Below are 17,123 nucleotides of genomic sequence, written 5' to 3'. Positions count from 1 at the left end.
ACAATAGATTTCTTTAAAATTTGCAAAAGTTTCAAGTCAATTGATCTTGATTTGAATTTTTTATGAATTTTTAAAGTTGAACTAAAATAATTCTTAGACTTTTTTTGGAAAAAAAATCATAATTAAAAAAATAATGGACCAATTAACTTACAACCTTTTCCCAATTATTAACAATTGATTTCTTTAAAATTTGCAAAAGTTTCAAGTCAATTGATCTTGATTTGAATTTTTTATGAATTTTTAAAGTTGGACTAAAATAATTCTTAGACTTTTTTTTTCGAAAAAAATCATAATTAAAAAAATAATGGACCAATTAACTTACAACCTTTTCCCAATTATGACCAATAGATTTCTTTAAAACTCGCAGAAGTTTCAAGTAAATTGGTCTTGATTTGAATTTTTTATGAATGTTCAAAGTTGAACTAAAATAATTCTTAGACTTTTTTTTTCGAAAAAAATCATAATTCAAAAAATAATGGACCAATTAACTTACAACCTTTTCCCAATTATGACCAATAGATTTCTTTAAAACTCACAGAAGTTTCAAGTAAATTGGTCTTGATTTGAATTTTTTATGAATTTTCAAAGTTGAACTAAAATAATTCTTAGACTTTTTTTTTCGAAAAAAATCATAATTAAAAAAATAATGGACCAATTAACTTACAACCTTTTCCCAATTATTAACAATAGATTTCTTTAAAACTCGCAGAAGTTTCAAGTAAATTGGTCTTGATTTGAATTTTTTATGAATTTTCAAAGTTGAACTGAAATAATTCTTAAAGTTTTTTTTCGAAAAAAAATCATAATTAAAAAAATAATGGACCAATTAACTTACAACCTTTTCCCAATTATTAACAATAGATTTCTTTAAAACTCGCAAAAGTTTCAAGTAAATTGGTCTTGATTTGAATTTTTTATGAATTTTCAAAGTTGAACTAAAATAATTCTTAGACTTTTTTTTTCGAAAAAAATCATAATTAAAAAAATAATGGACCAATTAACTTACAACCTTTTCCCAATTATTAACAATAGATTTCTTTAAAACTCGCAGAAGTTTCAAGTAAATTGGTCTTGATTTGAATTTTTTATGAATTTTCAAAGTTGAACTGAAATAATTCTTAAAGTTTTTTTTCGAAAAAAAATCATAATTAAAAAAATAATGGACCAATTAACTTACAACCTTTTCCCAATTATTAACAATAGATTTCTTTAAAACTCGCAAAAGTTTCAAGTAAATTGGTCTTGATTTGAATTTTTTATGAATTTTCAAAGTTGAACTAAAATAATTCTTAGACTTTTTTTTCGAAAAAAATCATAATTAAAAAAATAATGGACCAATTAACTTGCAACCTTTTCCCAATTATTAACAATACATTTCTTTAAAACTCGCAGAAGTTTCAAGTAAATTGGTCTTGATTTGAATTTTTTTTAGGGCAAAACCCTATTCTACCATTTCTTTAGCCACCCTCCCATAGAACCCGATACAAAAACAACGTCAATTTTCCTCACGGTTTAAGAGAAAATTGCAGTTCAAATCCCCCAAATGGGTTCATTCTCTTAGGTACTCGATTAATTTAAAAGTTGATATTTGAGGCCTCAAACGTCCTCAAAGTCACCCTGGATTATATATATATGTGTATATCCAGAGGGTGGGCTCATTAGGGAAACGTTAAATAGACAATTCGCGAATTACACACGTATGGCATATTTCCCAAGATTAATTCGGTTGTAACTGCTTCAAAACAGTCAGAAAGGCCGCAGGGGGGGAGGGTTGCAAAGGGGTGGATTTCTAGGATGTCACATAATCGTCCTCTCTCTCTCTCTACCCTGTTTAAACTGAGCGGAAGGAATGTTAATGGCCCTAATGAATTCGGATCCTAAGTTTAAGCGGCCTAACTAGGCGCGCACACACAGTAGTCAGTCCTTCAGGTGTAAATTAATTTCGTAGAACCGGATTTGTCTTGGGATTTATTATTACGTGATGATACTACGCTGTCACGATGACGAGGGTCCAGAGGGAACAGCGGGAGCAGGAGGAGGGACGATTTAATTTCCTATTTGATGATGAAAGATTATCATCGATCCCAGGGCTTTTTTTGTTTTCGCTGCTGTTGTTGTGCGAGGACAGTGCAGTTAGGGCGAGAAAAGGAGAGAGAGAGAAAAAAAGTGTCATCATTAATTCCCTTCTTCTCGCTCTTATTTCTTGTCCAGGGGCGGCGGGGGTGATAATGATAAATCGACTTTAATATGCTCGAGTCCCTTTATTATTATTATATTGGAGTTTTATTCTGGCCTTTCAAAGTGCAAATATATTTCATCTTTTTATTATTTTACCCTTAGAACGCTTGGTAAATAAGACGATTTTTAAAACGGGTACCGGAGCACCTTAAAGTGCCCCTAATAAGTCCAATTTATAAGGTGGAACCACTTAATAATTATTGATCAATTGGACTTGGAGTTAATATCCTAGGCGAAATATTTGAAAAAGCATTAAAGGACGATGAGGTTTTTTCACGTTTTACTCGAGAACTTTAAGGTTATGTGAGTAAAGTGTAGATACCAAAGCTATAGAGTTTTTTATCACCTATAGTTTTCTTAAAAGGCATTTTTTTCTCAGGCAATTATTTTCTGCAAAAAAGGCGTTTTTCATTTTATTCTACCCTTGGCCCCCCACCCACCCCACACTACTTACCAGTGAGAAATTGTTTAAAAAATCATTGTTTTTTATATATCTAATCTAATAAGTTTATTTAAATTTGATATATTTATGTAAATGTATACTAATAAATATTTAATACAAAAACAGCGCTATTAGATTGGATATTGTGGATAAAAAACGCTGATTTTTCAAAAGAATTTCTTACTGGTAAGTTGTGTGGGGTGGGTGGGGGGCCAAGGGTAGAATAAAATGAAAAACGCCTTTTTTGCAGAAAATAATTGCCTGAGAAAAAAAGAGGGGTAATAATAAAAAATAAAACCCTTATTCGGAGAATTTCCCTAGGGTGTACCCTGGAAATTTCGACCCAAAAATCGAATTTTTTTAAATTTGGTTTTTTTGTCCAGTAAACTTTTTTACAGGAATTCATTTACCCGCCTCGGACCATTTGCTACAATGACATTTTTTCAATTACAGCCATTTTTTGAGGCACATTTGAGTAATTTCAGTTTTCAAAAATTTTTTGTGCCGTTATTATGAATTTTAGAAAAAAATGTTATAAGAGTTTTTTAATGATTGTAATGATCGAAATTTTTAATTTTGAATTTTTAGTTCTAGAAACCATTTTACAATAATTTTAACAATATTTTCTGTCCTAAATGATTTTAATAATCGAAATTTTTAATTTTGAATTTTTAGTTCTAGAAACCATTTTACAATAATTTTAACAATATTTTCTGTCCTAAAGGATTTTCTAGTTAATAATTTTTTGAGTTAAAGTCAATTTTTGAGTCTTTTTTGAGGTATCAAAATTTTCAAAAATTTTTTGTGCCCTTATTATGAATATTATAAAAAAATGTTATAAGAGTTTTTTAATGCTAATTTAACGCTCTATCATGTGGTAATTTTATTTTCTGATTTTCTGAAAATTTCAATTTTTTTACATTTTTGGCCTCAATAATTGGCCGGTTTTTCAAAAACCCTCCATAGTTTTTTTAACGTGCAATTGAGGGCAAAAAGGTATTCTAGCTCTTTTTTGGGCACTCTTCCATAGAACTCAATACAAAAATAAAAACACTAATTTTCCCCATAGTTTTAGAGAAAATTGGAAAAATATGAAAATCGGTTTTCTGAAATTTTCTCGAAAAAAATCTGATAAAAAATTGTAACATATTTTGCAAACGGTAGCGCCCCTTAGGCCCAACAATTTTTGTTAAAACAATTTTTCTCTAAATCTCAAAGATTTTCCAAAAAAAAATAAAAAACCTTTTTCGGAGAATTTCCCTAGGGTGTACCCTGCAAATTTTGGGTAAAAAAATCGATTTTTCATTTGGAAAGTAAAAACTGCATTGATAAATTCCGGTACCAGATAAACATCTTTGCATATTGTTGTCGAAGATGTATATCCAGGGAAAGTGAATAATTGATCCCTGCCTACAACAGATTCCAGGTGCTTTCCGACCCGGAAAGCTGATACCTGTTTAAGGATCCCTTGTCCAGGGTTAAACAGATAAAGAGGACAAACGGAAGGACAGAGATGAAGCAGTTACAGTTGCAGAAGGATAAGTCCGGATTCCTTTTATATCCTTTTTTTTTGAGCAAATTTAGAAAACACTTAAAAAAAATAAATTTATCTGTTCTTATGTTGTTTTCCCTAACATTTTCCATAGATTCCATCAAGTGAAAATAACATATTGATTCAGGTAGCAGGTAGGCATCTTTGTCGGAGATGTCTATTCAGGGAAAGTGAATCGATCCCTGCCTACTGCAGATTCCAGGTGCTTTCTGGCCCGGAAAGCTAGTACCTGTTTAGGGTCCCTTGTCCAGGGTTACGGACGAAGAAGACGACAGGATGGAGAGCAGCTTCTGGATTATGATTCAAGGTTGGTATCCTTGTTCCTATTTTTTTTTTTGTTAATACAATAGTAATCATGTGTATTTATTTAGTATCTATAAAGAAAATGGTACAAATTTACGATGTAATTGCATAAATAAACTTTTAAAGGTATAACATGGTTATAAAGCAATTGAAATTGAACTTCATACAATAATTGGTACATAATTTTTATTAGTCTTTTAAATGCACCAACATTTTTACATCCCTTACTATTTTTTGGCAGCCACTTAAACTTTTAACGAACCTTTATTCAAAATAGTGTTTGATACCTATGCATCAATTGACTAGAAGGAAGTCAGTATGGTTTCTAGTATAATGACTATTATAATAAATAATGTAAAGAACTATCTCTCTAATCGAGATCAATAGCGGATAAAACATGTCATCACAGCATAAGTCTACATATTAGTAAAAATTTCCTAAGTAGCTTGTAACAATTCAAAACCTAATTAAAATAAATAAATACAAATAAAAAACAATTTAAATTATATAAACCATAAAAGTTGCAACAGTACAAATCATTTAAACAAGTTCTAAGTATGGGCATCACAAATTTATACCAATCCTAACTAATTGCAGCAATTTCTTCAAGAGTTGGTGCCCTGTAATTGTCAATTGGGTAAAACTTAATTTGGCCTTATTAAGTTTTTTTTTTTTTTTTTTTTTTTAAAAGAGGTTTAGGAAATCTGCAAACAGACACCCTGGACGTTGGACAGGGATGATTCCTGTCAAACGTCCAGGGTAGTGTGGGGTTGGAGTTGGCCACCCTCCGACCCACTAAAACCCATTCCTCTGGTCAAGTTTTCACGGTGTTAAAGCACACTGCTTACGTGATTAGTCAATATTTAAAGGGGTTTAGGCACATTGTGTAAATGCTTAGTCAAATTTTCAAGGAAAAGGTGCACTGGCTGGCTACGTGCTTTGTCAATAATATTTCAGTGATATAAAGCCCATTGGTAACATGTTAAGTCAAATTTTAAATTACCAAGAATAAAATTAGACAAACAGTATACAGTAAATCAACGCAATTACATATAATATGCTTAAAACATATTAAAAAGTAAGTGTCAATATGTACAAAAAATGTAACTCAATAAAATATATTATTGGCGCAACTTCGGACGACTAGATATGTATTCATAGAATCAACAGCAACTGATACTTAATTTGCTTATTAAATTTCTATATTTGCCCTTCTGAAACTTGAATTTAACCCCCTTAGACATCCCTCCGACTGTTTTGACGTGAATTTAGCGAATAACTCCACTTTAAATAAAACCCCACTAAGAATGAAGTTTAACGAATAAACTTCCATAACTGCCAAACCGTTGAAACGTAACCTCTTAAAAGAACAAAAGGAGATTCAGCATCAGGAGGATCTTCAGCCACCAAGCCCCTTTGTAGAGAGCGATTACGGCATGACCTCCCCCTCCCAAGTACTGAAACCCTTAAGTTCTCTTTGGTCCACCAGGATTTGATGAATATGCCGGTTCACCCTTGGGTTCGGTAAATTCATGGATCGTATGGTGAACAGTTGGATGTTATGCCACAAAAGATCGACAGTTATTTTTTTAATTAAGTGTGAATTTAACAAATAAATAAAAGCACTTCACCCCTTAAATTTTATTTGAATGAACCCATAAAAGAAAGCAACCCTTAACCCGTTGAAGTTAACCCCTTAATTGCAAAACAGAGAAATTTAAATTTTATTAATTAAAAATTTAAAGAAAATGCATATCCAATCGTCAAAAGAAAACGTATCTACAATAATAATTATAACGCAAAATAACAAACAAATAAAAGAGCATGCTCTTAAAATAAATTAAACAGTACTTACAAACTAAATAACAGCAAACACTAAATTTAGTAGTACTACGTTTACATTTCCCATCCGCCTTCGGTGAATGTCACCGAGAAAATGACTTGACCGAGCGACTGCCGTGGCCTGCTAAGATCTTTCTCCCCATCCCCACCCCTCTCAGCCGAACATACCCGAGCGGCCACGATTCGACGCTCTCGGACACTCGGTACTTTCACTTTTTCGTCTTCGGGTTTGTTCGTGTATCTACGTCACTCGGATGACGTGTACATACAACGAAACATTTTTATTTTGGTTTAAATTTCATTGGGGGAGGGAGGGGGGGGGGGGGAAAGTACCAGAAAAAATGCCTGGAATAAAAATCGACACAGTACTACTCCACCACCTTTTTGGAATAAAGCGTGACAAGTTTTTGAGTTACAGCCATTTTTTGAGGCGTTTTTGAGGAATTTTAATTTTCAAAAATTTGTTGTGCCGTTATTATGACTCTTAGAAAAAAATGTTATTAGGGTTTCTTGATGATAATTTTATGCTCTAGCCCGTGGTAATTTTGTTTTTTCATTTTTTGAAAATGTTGATTTTTGGAAATTTTTGAGCTGGAATTTGGGCTGTTTTCAAAGATTCGCCCATAGCTCCTTTAATATGTAATTTAGGGCAAAAAGGGATTCTAGCTTTTCTTTAGGCATCCTTACATGGAATCCAATGCAAGAGTAAAAACACCAATTTTCCTTACAGTTCCAGAGAAAATTGGGAAATAATGAAAATCGGTTTTCGTGAATTTTCTCGAAAATGGGCATAGATAAGATTATGAAATATTTTGCAAATTAAAGCTCCTCTCAGGCCCAACAACTTTTATTAGAACGATTTTTCTCTCAGCCTCATAGGTTTTCCGAAAAAAAATTAAAACCATTTTTTAGAGAATTTCCCTGGGGGATACCCTGAAAATTTCGACCCAAAAATCGGTTTTTTCAAATTTGGTTTTTTGGTTCAGGAAATTTATTTATAGAAATTTTAACTTATTTTTCTCCCTCAAACCATTTGCTATCAGAATTTTTTTTGAGTTATAGCCATTTTTTGAGGCATTTTGGAGTAATTTTAATTTTCAAAAATTTTTTGTGCCGTTAATACGAATCTTAGAAAAAAATTTTATAAGGGTTTTTTAATGATAATTTAATGCCCTCCCTCGTGGTAATTTTCTTTTTTTATTTTCTGATAATTTCGATTTTTCGAAATTTCTGCCCTCCAAATTTGGGCTATTTTCAAAGAATGGCCCGTAGCTCCTTTAATATGCAATTTAGGGCAAAAAGGTATTTTGGCTTTTCTTTAGGCATCCTTACATAGAATCCAACGCAATAGTAAAAACACCAGTTTTTTTCATAGCTCCAGAGAAAATTTGAAAATAAAGAAAATCGGTTTTCATACATTTTCTCGAAAATGGTAATAGATAAGATCGTGAAATATTTTGCAAATTGAAGCTCCTCTCAGGTTTAACAACTTTTATTAGAACAATTTTTCACTCAGCCTCATAGATTCTCCAAAAAAAAAATAAAACCATTTTTTAGAGAATTTCCCTGGTTCCCTTGCAAGAACTGCGTAGCTTCTTAATAACTGTTCTAAATACACTTAAGTAATCCCTGATGACAGATTTAGCATACGAAGCGTCTTTCTGAGCCAAACACTTCCTGATATGAACATCTTTTCTTATAAATTGGATTATTTAGCAATACAGTTTTGCTACTAAAAATACTCCATCTTCGTGTAATTTCTGCTAAAATCTGTAAAAAATTCATTGCATACAATTTCCCGAATCTTTCGAAACGTTTTCCCGACATTTCCACCCCCTTGAGGGCCTCCAAACGTGAGTTAGAACAGATAGATATAAATTAAATTCAAGGTCAACCCTATTCCAGGAAAAATAATAAATAATTTATAAATTATTAAATAAAACGTAGATGTGGCAACGTCGTAAAAATAATTTATCGAACACTTAACACTACGAGTTGCGCTCGGTGAATTCCAGCGTCGGCATTCGGCATCGTTCGGTTATTTCCGCGTCGCCTCGTCGCCTCATTCGTCGTTGGGAATTCGTCGGGTCGAGATCGCGTCCCGGTTTTTCTTTCAAAAACCCGGGAAAAGCGTCGAAACAATCGGGAATTATCGTGAAATTGCGTCGTACGTCGTTTCCGCGTACTTTGATCGCGTTTTCACGGTTCATCTCGTTTTTACCGGTGAGTTATCGGCATTTAATGTTTTGTGTCCGTACTGCTGCAGCGCCGCAGTATATATTTTCCCAATTATCGATTTTTATTGACTCTTTCTTATTTCAAGGGGCAATTGGGCATTGGACAAGTGTTTTTCAATAATTTCTTTTTATTTTCAGTTAAATATTCTATAAAATTCCAAATGAAGAAAAATTATTCTAGAACTTTACTGTCATCTGTCAATGCCGGAGTTGGCGAATTCGACCAAACCGGTTGACAGCTTGACGGTTGAAGTTCATCTATCGAATCGAATTGGCACAGTGTCACTTGTCATTTGTCATAGTCTCCCTCTTTGTTTATAACCTAATTGTTTCTTTTTTATAAAAATATACCGGATTTCCTATAAAATATTTTGTAAATCAATGAAAATTCAGGGAATATTGTTGTTTATTGACCAAGAAGCCCCCTGAGCATCCGAGATCCTTCACAAATAGGTTAGAAATTGTTATTTTTCCATTGTTTACATTTATTTAGTACTAACATAGGGTTTCTGTGGGAAATGTTCCTTATGAATACTTTCTTCAAGGCGTTTCCCATTTATTACTGCATTTCCTTAGCTTATAGCAGTTTTAAAAGAAAAGAATAGTGAATTCTCTGAAATTAAGGGGGTCTTTTGGTCTGCAGGGCCTCACCTTTCTCATGTAATGGTCACTGGTACATTAAAAATGAGGGGTTAGGATATAAGCTATAGATAATCTGTTTTTACTATTATTTAAATATAATTGTCCTGTAAAAGTCACAATTTATTCCAGAAATGCAAGGGCTGCTCCTGTAGACAGCAAGTGCGCCGCGTAGCTGTCTGGACTGCCATGAAAACTGGGATGAACCAAAACCCTAATACTCGAGAGCAACAGGAATTGCAAAAAGGTATTTTGGTTTTTTTAAATTAAATTTGCCCTCGTTTCTTATAGTTTTTGTTCTTCAGATACTCTGGAGGTTTCACCAGCTCAAATTCTAATGATTATATCTGCTCAGAAGAAAGTCATGAGCAAAATTGTATGTATAGATCTTAAAATTGTAAGTGAATTGTGAAATTGAATGTGTGATTCTTTTTAGATGCAATAAGATGAGATAAGAATATAATTTATTGATAAGAAATACCAAATTTTATATCAACTAATGCAGTCCCTGCCATTTCATTGAATATGGGGTCTGGATATTGATTGTGGGGTAAGGAACTGGATTGGAGCGGGTGAGTTAATTAATCTTTGCCTCCTTAGGTCAATATATGTGCTGAATAAAGAGATTTTTTTATTCTTGTTGTGTTTATTATTGTTGTCGTTGTTTTTATTATTTTTATTATGAATTTTATGCCAAATCACATCACACTCTCCCCTCGTTTAGGGAGAACAATTGCTTGCCCAGGTATCAAAAGTATTAAGTCCTATCGGAACCCTTTATTCATTATGGGTCCTCTTAATGAAATAAGTTTATTTAACATGTTTTATTATTAATTTTAAATGAAAGACCCTTTGCATCAATGCAATTTTCATGAAAATCGGTGGGAAATTAAGGGAACTGGTGCAGTTTGCCTCTTACACACCTTCGATAATTTGCCATATTTTTGAAAATATCCCTGTAACTCTGGAAATTTCCAATTTTTAATTTTTTTTATAGATACATTAATGGTTCTAAATTAAAAACCCTCTGCATCCATGCAATTTTCATGAAAATCGGTGGGAAATTAAGGGAACTGGTGCAGTTTGCCTCTTACACACTTTCAATAATTTGCCATATTTTTGAAAATATCCCTGTAACTCTGAAAATTTCCAATTTTTAATTTTTTTTATAGATACACTAATGGTTCTAAATTAAAAACCCTTTGCATCCATGCAATTTTCATGAAAATCGGTGGGAAATTAAGGGAACTGGTGCAGTTTGCCTCTTACACACCTTCGATAATTTGCCATATTTTTGAAAATATCCCTGTAACTCTGGAAATTTCCAATTTTTTATTTTTTTTATAGATACACTAATGGTTCTAAATTAAAAACCCTTTGCATCAATGCAATTTTCATGAAAATCGGTGGGAAATTAAGGGAACTGGTGCAGTTTGCCTCTTACACACTTTCAATAATTTGCCATATTTTTGAAAATATCCCTGTAACTCTGAAAATTTCCAATTTTTAATTTTTTTTATAGATACACTAATGGTTCTAAATTAAAAACCCTTTGCATCAATGCAATTTTCATGAAAATCGGTGGGAAATTAAGGGAACTGGTGCAGTTTGCCTCTTACACACTTTCAATAATTTGCCATATTTTTGAAAATATCCCTGTAACTCTGGAAATTTCCAATTTTTAATTTTTTTTATAGATACATTAATGGTTCTAAATTAAAAACCCTCTGCATCCATGCAATTTTCATGAAAATCGGTGGGAAATTAAGGGAACTGGTGCAGTTTGCCTCTTACACACCTTCGATAATTTGCCATATTTTTGAAAATATCCCTGTAACTCTGGAAATTTCCAATTTTTAATTTTTTTTATAGATACATTAATGGTTCTAAATTAAAAACCCTCTGCATCCATGCAATTTTCATGAAAATCGGTGGGAAATTAAGGGAACTGGTGCAGTTTGCCTCTTACACACTTTCAATAATTTGCCATATTTTTGAAAATATCCCTGTAACTCTGAAAATTTCCAATTTTTAATTTTTTTTATAGATACACTAATGGTTCTAAATTAAAAACCCTTTGCATCCATGCAATTTTCATGAAAATCGGTGGGAAATTAAGGGAACTGGTGCAGTTTGCCTCTTACACACTTTCAATAATTTGCCATATTTTTGAAAATATCCCTGTAACTCTGGAAATTTCCAATTTTTAATTTTTTTTATAGATACATTAATGGTTCTAAATTAAAAACCCTCTGCATCCATGCAATTTTCATAAAAATCGGTGGGAAATTAAGGGAACTGGTGCAGTTTGCCTCTTACACACCTTCGATAATTTGCCATATTTTTGAAAATATCCCTGTAACTCTGGAAATTTCCAATTTTTTATTTTTTTTATAGATACATTAATGGTTCTAAATTAAAAACCCTTTGCATCCATGCAATTTTCATGAAAATCGGTGGGAAATTAAGGGAACTGGTGCAGTTTGCCTCTTACACACCTTCGATAATTTGCCATATTTTTGAAAATATCCCTGTAACTCTGGAAATTTCCAATTTTTTATTTTTTTTATAGATACATTAATGGTTCTAAATTAAAAACCCTCTGCATCCATGCAATTTTCATGAAAATCGGTGGGAAATTAAGGGAACTGGTGCAGTTTGCCTCTTACACACCTTCAATAATTTGCCATATTTTTGAAAATATCCCTGTAACTCTGGAAATTTCCAATTTTTAATTTTTTTTATAGATACATTAATGGTTCTAAATTAAAAACCCTCTGCATCCATGCAATTTTCATGAAAATCGGTGGGAAATTAAGGGAACTGGTGCAGTTTGCCTCTTACACACTTTCAATAATTTGCCATATTTTTGAAAATATCCCTGTAACTCTGAAAATTTCCAATTTTTAATTTTTTTTATAGATACACTAATGGTTCTAAATTAAAAACCCTTTGCATCCATGCAATTTTCATGAAAATCGGTGGGAAATTAAGGGAACTGGTGCAGTTTGCCTCTTACACACCTTCGATAATTTGCCATATTTTTGAAAATATCCCTGTAACTCTGGAAATTTCCAATTTTTTATTTTTTTTATAGATACACTAATGGTTCTAAATTAAAAACCCTTTGCATCCATGCAATTTTCATGAAAATCGGTGGGAAATTAAGGGAACTGGTGCAGTTTGCCTCTTACACACCTTCGATAATTTGCCATATTTTTGAAAATATCCCTGTAACTCTGGAAATTTCCAATTTTTTATTTTTTTTATAGATACATTAATGGTTCTAAATTAAAAACCCTTTGCATCCATGCAATTTTCATGAAAATCGGTGGGAAATTAAGGGAACTGGTGCAGTTTGCCTCTTACACACCTTTAATAATTTGCCATATTTTTGAAAATATCCCTGTAACTCTGGAAATTTCCAATTTTTTATTTTTTTTATAGATACATTAATGGTTCTAAATTAAAAACCCTTTGCATCCATGCAATTTTCATGAAAATCGGTGGGAAATTAAGGGAACTGGTGCAGTTTGCCTCTTACACACCTTTAATAATTTGCCATATTTTTGAAAATATCCCTGTAACTCTGGAAATTTCCAATTTTTTATTTTTTTTATAGATACATTAATGGTTCTAAATTAAAAACCCTTTGCATCAATGCAATTTTCATGAAAATCGGTGGGAAATTAAGGGAACTGGTGCAGTTTGCCTCTTACACACTTTCAATAATTTGCCATATTTTTGAAAATATCCCTGTAACTCTGAAAATTTCCAATTTTTAATTTTTTTTATAGATACACTAATGGTTCTAAATTAAAAACCCTTTGCATCAATGCAATTTTCATGAAAATCGGTGGGAAATTAAGGGAACTGGTGCAGTTTGCCTCTTACACACTTTCAATAATTTGCCATATTTTTGAAAATATCCCTGTAACTCTGGAAATTTCCAATTTTTAATTTTTTTTATAGATACATTAATGGTTCTAAATTAAAAACCCTCTGCATCCATGCAATTTTCATGAAAATCGGTGGGAAATTAAGGGAACTGGTGCAGTTTGCCTCTTACACACCTTCGATAATTTGCCATATTTTTGAAAATATCCCTGTAACTCTGGAAATTTCCAATTTTTAATTTTTTTTATAGATACATTAATGGTTCTAAATTAAAAACCCTCTGCATCCATGCAATTTTCATGAAAATCGGTGGGAAATTAAGGGAACTGGTGCAGTTTGCCTCTTACACACTTTCAATAATTTGCCATATTTTTGAAAATATCCCTGTAACTCTGAAAATTTCCAATTTTTAATTTTTTTTATAGATACACTAATGGTTCTAAATTAAAAACCCTTTGCATCCATGCAATTTTCATGAAAATCGGTGGGAAATTAAGGGAACTGGTGCAGTTTGCCTCTTACACACTTTCAATAATTTGCCATATTTTTGAAAATATCCCTGTAACTCTGGAAATTTCCAATTTTTAATTTTTTTTATAGATACATTAATGGTTCTAAATTAAAAACCCTCTGCATCCATGCAATTTTCATGAAAATCGGTGGGAAATTAAGGGAACTGGTGCAGTTTGCCTCTTACACACCTTCGATAATTTGCCATATTTTTGAAAATATCCCTGTAACTCTGGAAATTTCCAATTTTTTATTTTTTTTATAGATACATTAATGGTTCTAAATTAAAAACCCTTTGCATCCATGCAATTTTCATGAAAATCGGTGGGAAATTAAGGGAACTGGTGCAGTTTGCCTCTTACACACCTTCGATAATTTGCCATATTTTTGAAAATATCCCTGTAACTCTGGAAATTTCCAATTTTTTATTTTTTTTATAGATACATTAATGGTTCTAAATTAAAAACCCTTTGCATCCATGCAATTTTCATGAAAATCGGTGGGAAATTAAGGGAACTGGTGCAGTTTGCCTCTTACACACCTTTAATAATTTGCCATATTTTTGAAAATATCCCTGTAACTCTGGAAATTTCCAATTTTTTATTTTTTTTATAGATACATTAATGGTTCTAAATTAAAAACCCTTTGCATCCATGCAATTTTCATGAAAATCGGTGGGAAATTAAGGGAACTGGTGCAGTTTGCCTCTTACACACCTTTAATAATTTGCCATATTTTTGAAAATATCCCTGTAACTCTGGAAATTTCCAATTTTTTATTTTTTTTATAGATACATTAATGGTTCTAAATTAAAAACCCTCTGCATCCATGCAATTTTCATGAAAATCGGTGGGAAATTAAGGGAACTGGTGCAGTTTGCCTCTTACACACCTTCGATAATTTGCCATATTTTTGAAAATATCCCTGTAACTCTGGAAATTTCCAATTTTTTATTTTTTTTATAGATACATTAATGGTTCTAAATTAAAAACCCTCTGCATCAATGCAATTTTCATGAAAATCGGTGGGAAATTAAGGGAACTGGTGCAGTTTGCCTCTTACACACCTTCGATAATTTGCCATATTTTTGAAAATATCCCTGTAACTCTGGAAATTTCCAATTTTTTATTTTTTTTATAGATACATTAATGGTTCTAAATTAAAAACCCTTTGCATCCATGCAATTTTCATGAAAATCGGTGGGAAATTAAGGGAACTGGTGCAGTTTGCCTCTTACACACCTTTAATAATTTGCCATATTTTTGAAAATATCCCTGTAACTCTGGAAATTTCCAATTTTTTATTTTTTTTATAGATACATTAATGGTTCTAAATTAAAAACCCTCTGCATCCATGCAATTTTCATGAAAATCGGTGGGAAATTAAGGGAACTGGTGCAGTTTGCCTCTTACACACCTTCGATAATTTGCCATATTTTTGAAAATATCCCTGTAACTCTGGAAATTTCCAATTTTTTATTTTTTTTATAGATACATTAATGGTTCTAAATTAAAAACCCTCTGCATCAATGCAATTTTCATGAAAATCGGTGGGAAATTAAGGGAACTGGTGCAGTTTGCCTCTTACACACCTTCGATAATTTGCCATATTTTTGAAAATATCCCTGTAACTCTGGAAATTTCCAATTTTTTATTTTTTTTATAGATACATTAATGGTTCTAAATTAAAAACCCTTTGCATCTATGCAATTTTCATGAAAATCGGTGGGAAATTAAGGGAACTGGTGCAGTTTGCCTCTTACACACCTTCGATAATTTGCCATATTTTTGAAAATATCCCTGTAACTCTGGAAATTTCCAATTTTTTATTTTTTTTATAGATACATTAATGGTTCTAAATTAAAAACCCTTTGCATCCATGCAATTTTCATGAAAATCGGTGGGAAATTAAGGGAACTGGTGCAGTTTGCCTCTTACACACCTTCGATAATTTGCCATATTTTTGAAAATATCCCTGTAACTCTGGAAGTTTCCAATTTTTTATTTTTTTTATAGATACATTAATGGTTCTAAATTAAAAACCCTCTGCATCAATGCAATTTTCATGAAAATCGGTGGGAAATTAAGGGAACTGGTGCAGTTTGCCTCTTACACACCTTTAATAATTTGCCATATTTTTGAAAATATCCCTGTAACTCTGGAAATTTCCAATTTTTTATTTTTTTTATAGATACATTAATGGTTCTAAATTAAAAACCCTTTGCATCCATGCAATTTTCATGAAAATCGGTGGGAAATTAAGGGAACTGGTGCAGTTTGCCTCTTACACACCTTTAATAATTTGCCATATTTTTGAAAATATCCCTGTAACTCTGGAAATTTCCAATTTTTTATTTTTTTTATAGATACATTAATGGTTCTAAATTAAAAACCCTTTGCATCCATGCAATTTTCATGAAAATCGGTGGGAAATTAAGGGAACTGGTGCAGTTTGCCTCTTACACACCTTCGATAATTTGCCATATTTTTGAAAATATCCCTGTAACTCTGGAAATTTCCAATTTTTTATTTTTTTTATAGATACATTAATGGTTCTAAATTAAAAACCCTCTGCATCAATGCAATTTTCATGAAAATCGGTGGGAAATTAAGGGAACTGGTGCAGTTTGCCTCTTACACACCTTCGATAATTTGCCATATTTTTGAAAATATCCCTGTAACTCTGGAAATTTCCAATTTTTTATTTTTTTTATAGATACATTAATGGTTCTAAATTAAAAACCCTTTGCATCCATGCAATTTTCATGAAAATCGGTGGGAAATTAAGGGAACTGGTGCAGTTTGCCTCTTACACACCTTCGATAATTTGCCATATTTTTGAAAATATCCCTGTAACTCTGGAAATTTCCAATTTTTTATTTTTTTTATAGATACATTAATGGTTCTAAATTAAAAACCCTCTGCATCAATGCAATTTTCATGAAAATCGGTGGGAAATTAAGGGAACTGGTGCAGTTTGCCTCTTACACACCTTTAATAATTTGCCATATTTTTGAAAATATCCCTGTAACTCTGGAAATTTCCAATTTTTTATTTTTTTTATAGATACATTAATGGTTCTAAATTAAAAACCCTCTGCATCCATGCAATTTTCATGAAAATCGGTGGGAAATTAAGGGAACTGGTGCAGTTTGCCTCTTACACACCTTCGATAATTTGCCATATTTTTGAAAATATCCCTGTAACTCTGGAAATTTCCAATTTTTTATTTTTTTTATAGATACATTAATGGTTCTAAATTAAAAACCCTTTGCATCCATGCAATTTTCATGAAAATCGGTGGGAAATTAAGGGAACTGGTGCAGTTTGCCTCTTACACACCTTCGATAATTTGCCATATTTTTGAAAATATCCCTGTAACTCTGGAAATTTCCAATTTTTTATTTTTTTTATAGATACATTAATGGTTCTAAATTAAAAACCCTTTGCATCCATGCAATTTT

General features: G+C 31.9%; 1 protein-coding gene across 1 annotated transcript; it reads left to right on the top strand.

The window, feature by feature from the left end:
* Nucleotides 1–2,000: 2,000 nt before the first annotated feature.
* LOC126747164 (uncharacterized) lies at nt 2,001–10,297 on the top strand. Its single transcript, XM_050455666.1, has 5 exons — nt 2,001–2,222; nt 8,373–8,600; nt 9,386–9,500; nt 9,559–9,629; nt 9,690–10,297. Exons 1-5 carry the CDS (start codon nt 2,001–2,003, stop codon nt 9,696–9,698), a joined length of 645 nt encoding a protein of 214 aa, XP_050311623.1. The 3' UTR covers nt 9,699–10,297.
* Nucleotides 10,298–17,123: the final 6,826 nt, after the last annotated feature.

This window comes from Anthonomus grandis, chromosome 19 (genome assembly GCF_022605725.1).
Source record: "Anthonomus grandis grandis chromosome 19, icAntGran1.3, whole genome shotgun sequence".
Classification (NCBI taxonomy): Eukaryota; Metazoa; Arthropoda; class Insecta; order Coleoptera; family Curculionidae; genus Anthonomus; species Anthonomus grandis.
This window is presented reverse-complemented; position numbering and strand designations above follow the sequence as displayed.

Bases quoted from the DNA above. Each gene is read 5' to 3' on its own strand.
- LOC126747164 (XM_050455666.1), top strand. From the start codon at position 2,001: ATGACGAGGGTCCAGAGGGAACAGCGGGAGCAGGAGGAGGGACGATTT. The intron at 2,223-8,372 runs GTGATAATGATA...TAACACTACGAG, and splicing joins CTTGTCCAGGGGCGGCGGGG to TTGCGCTCGGTGAATTCCAG. The intron at 8,601-9,385 runs GTGAGTTATCGG...AATTTATTCCAG, and splicing joins GGTTCATCTCGTTTTTACCG to AAATGCAAGGGCTGCTCCTG.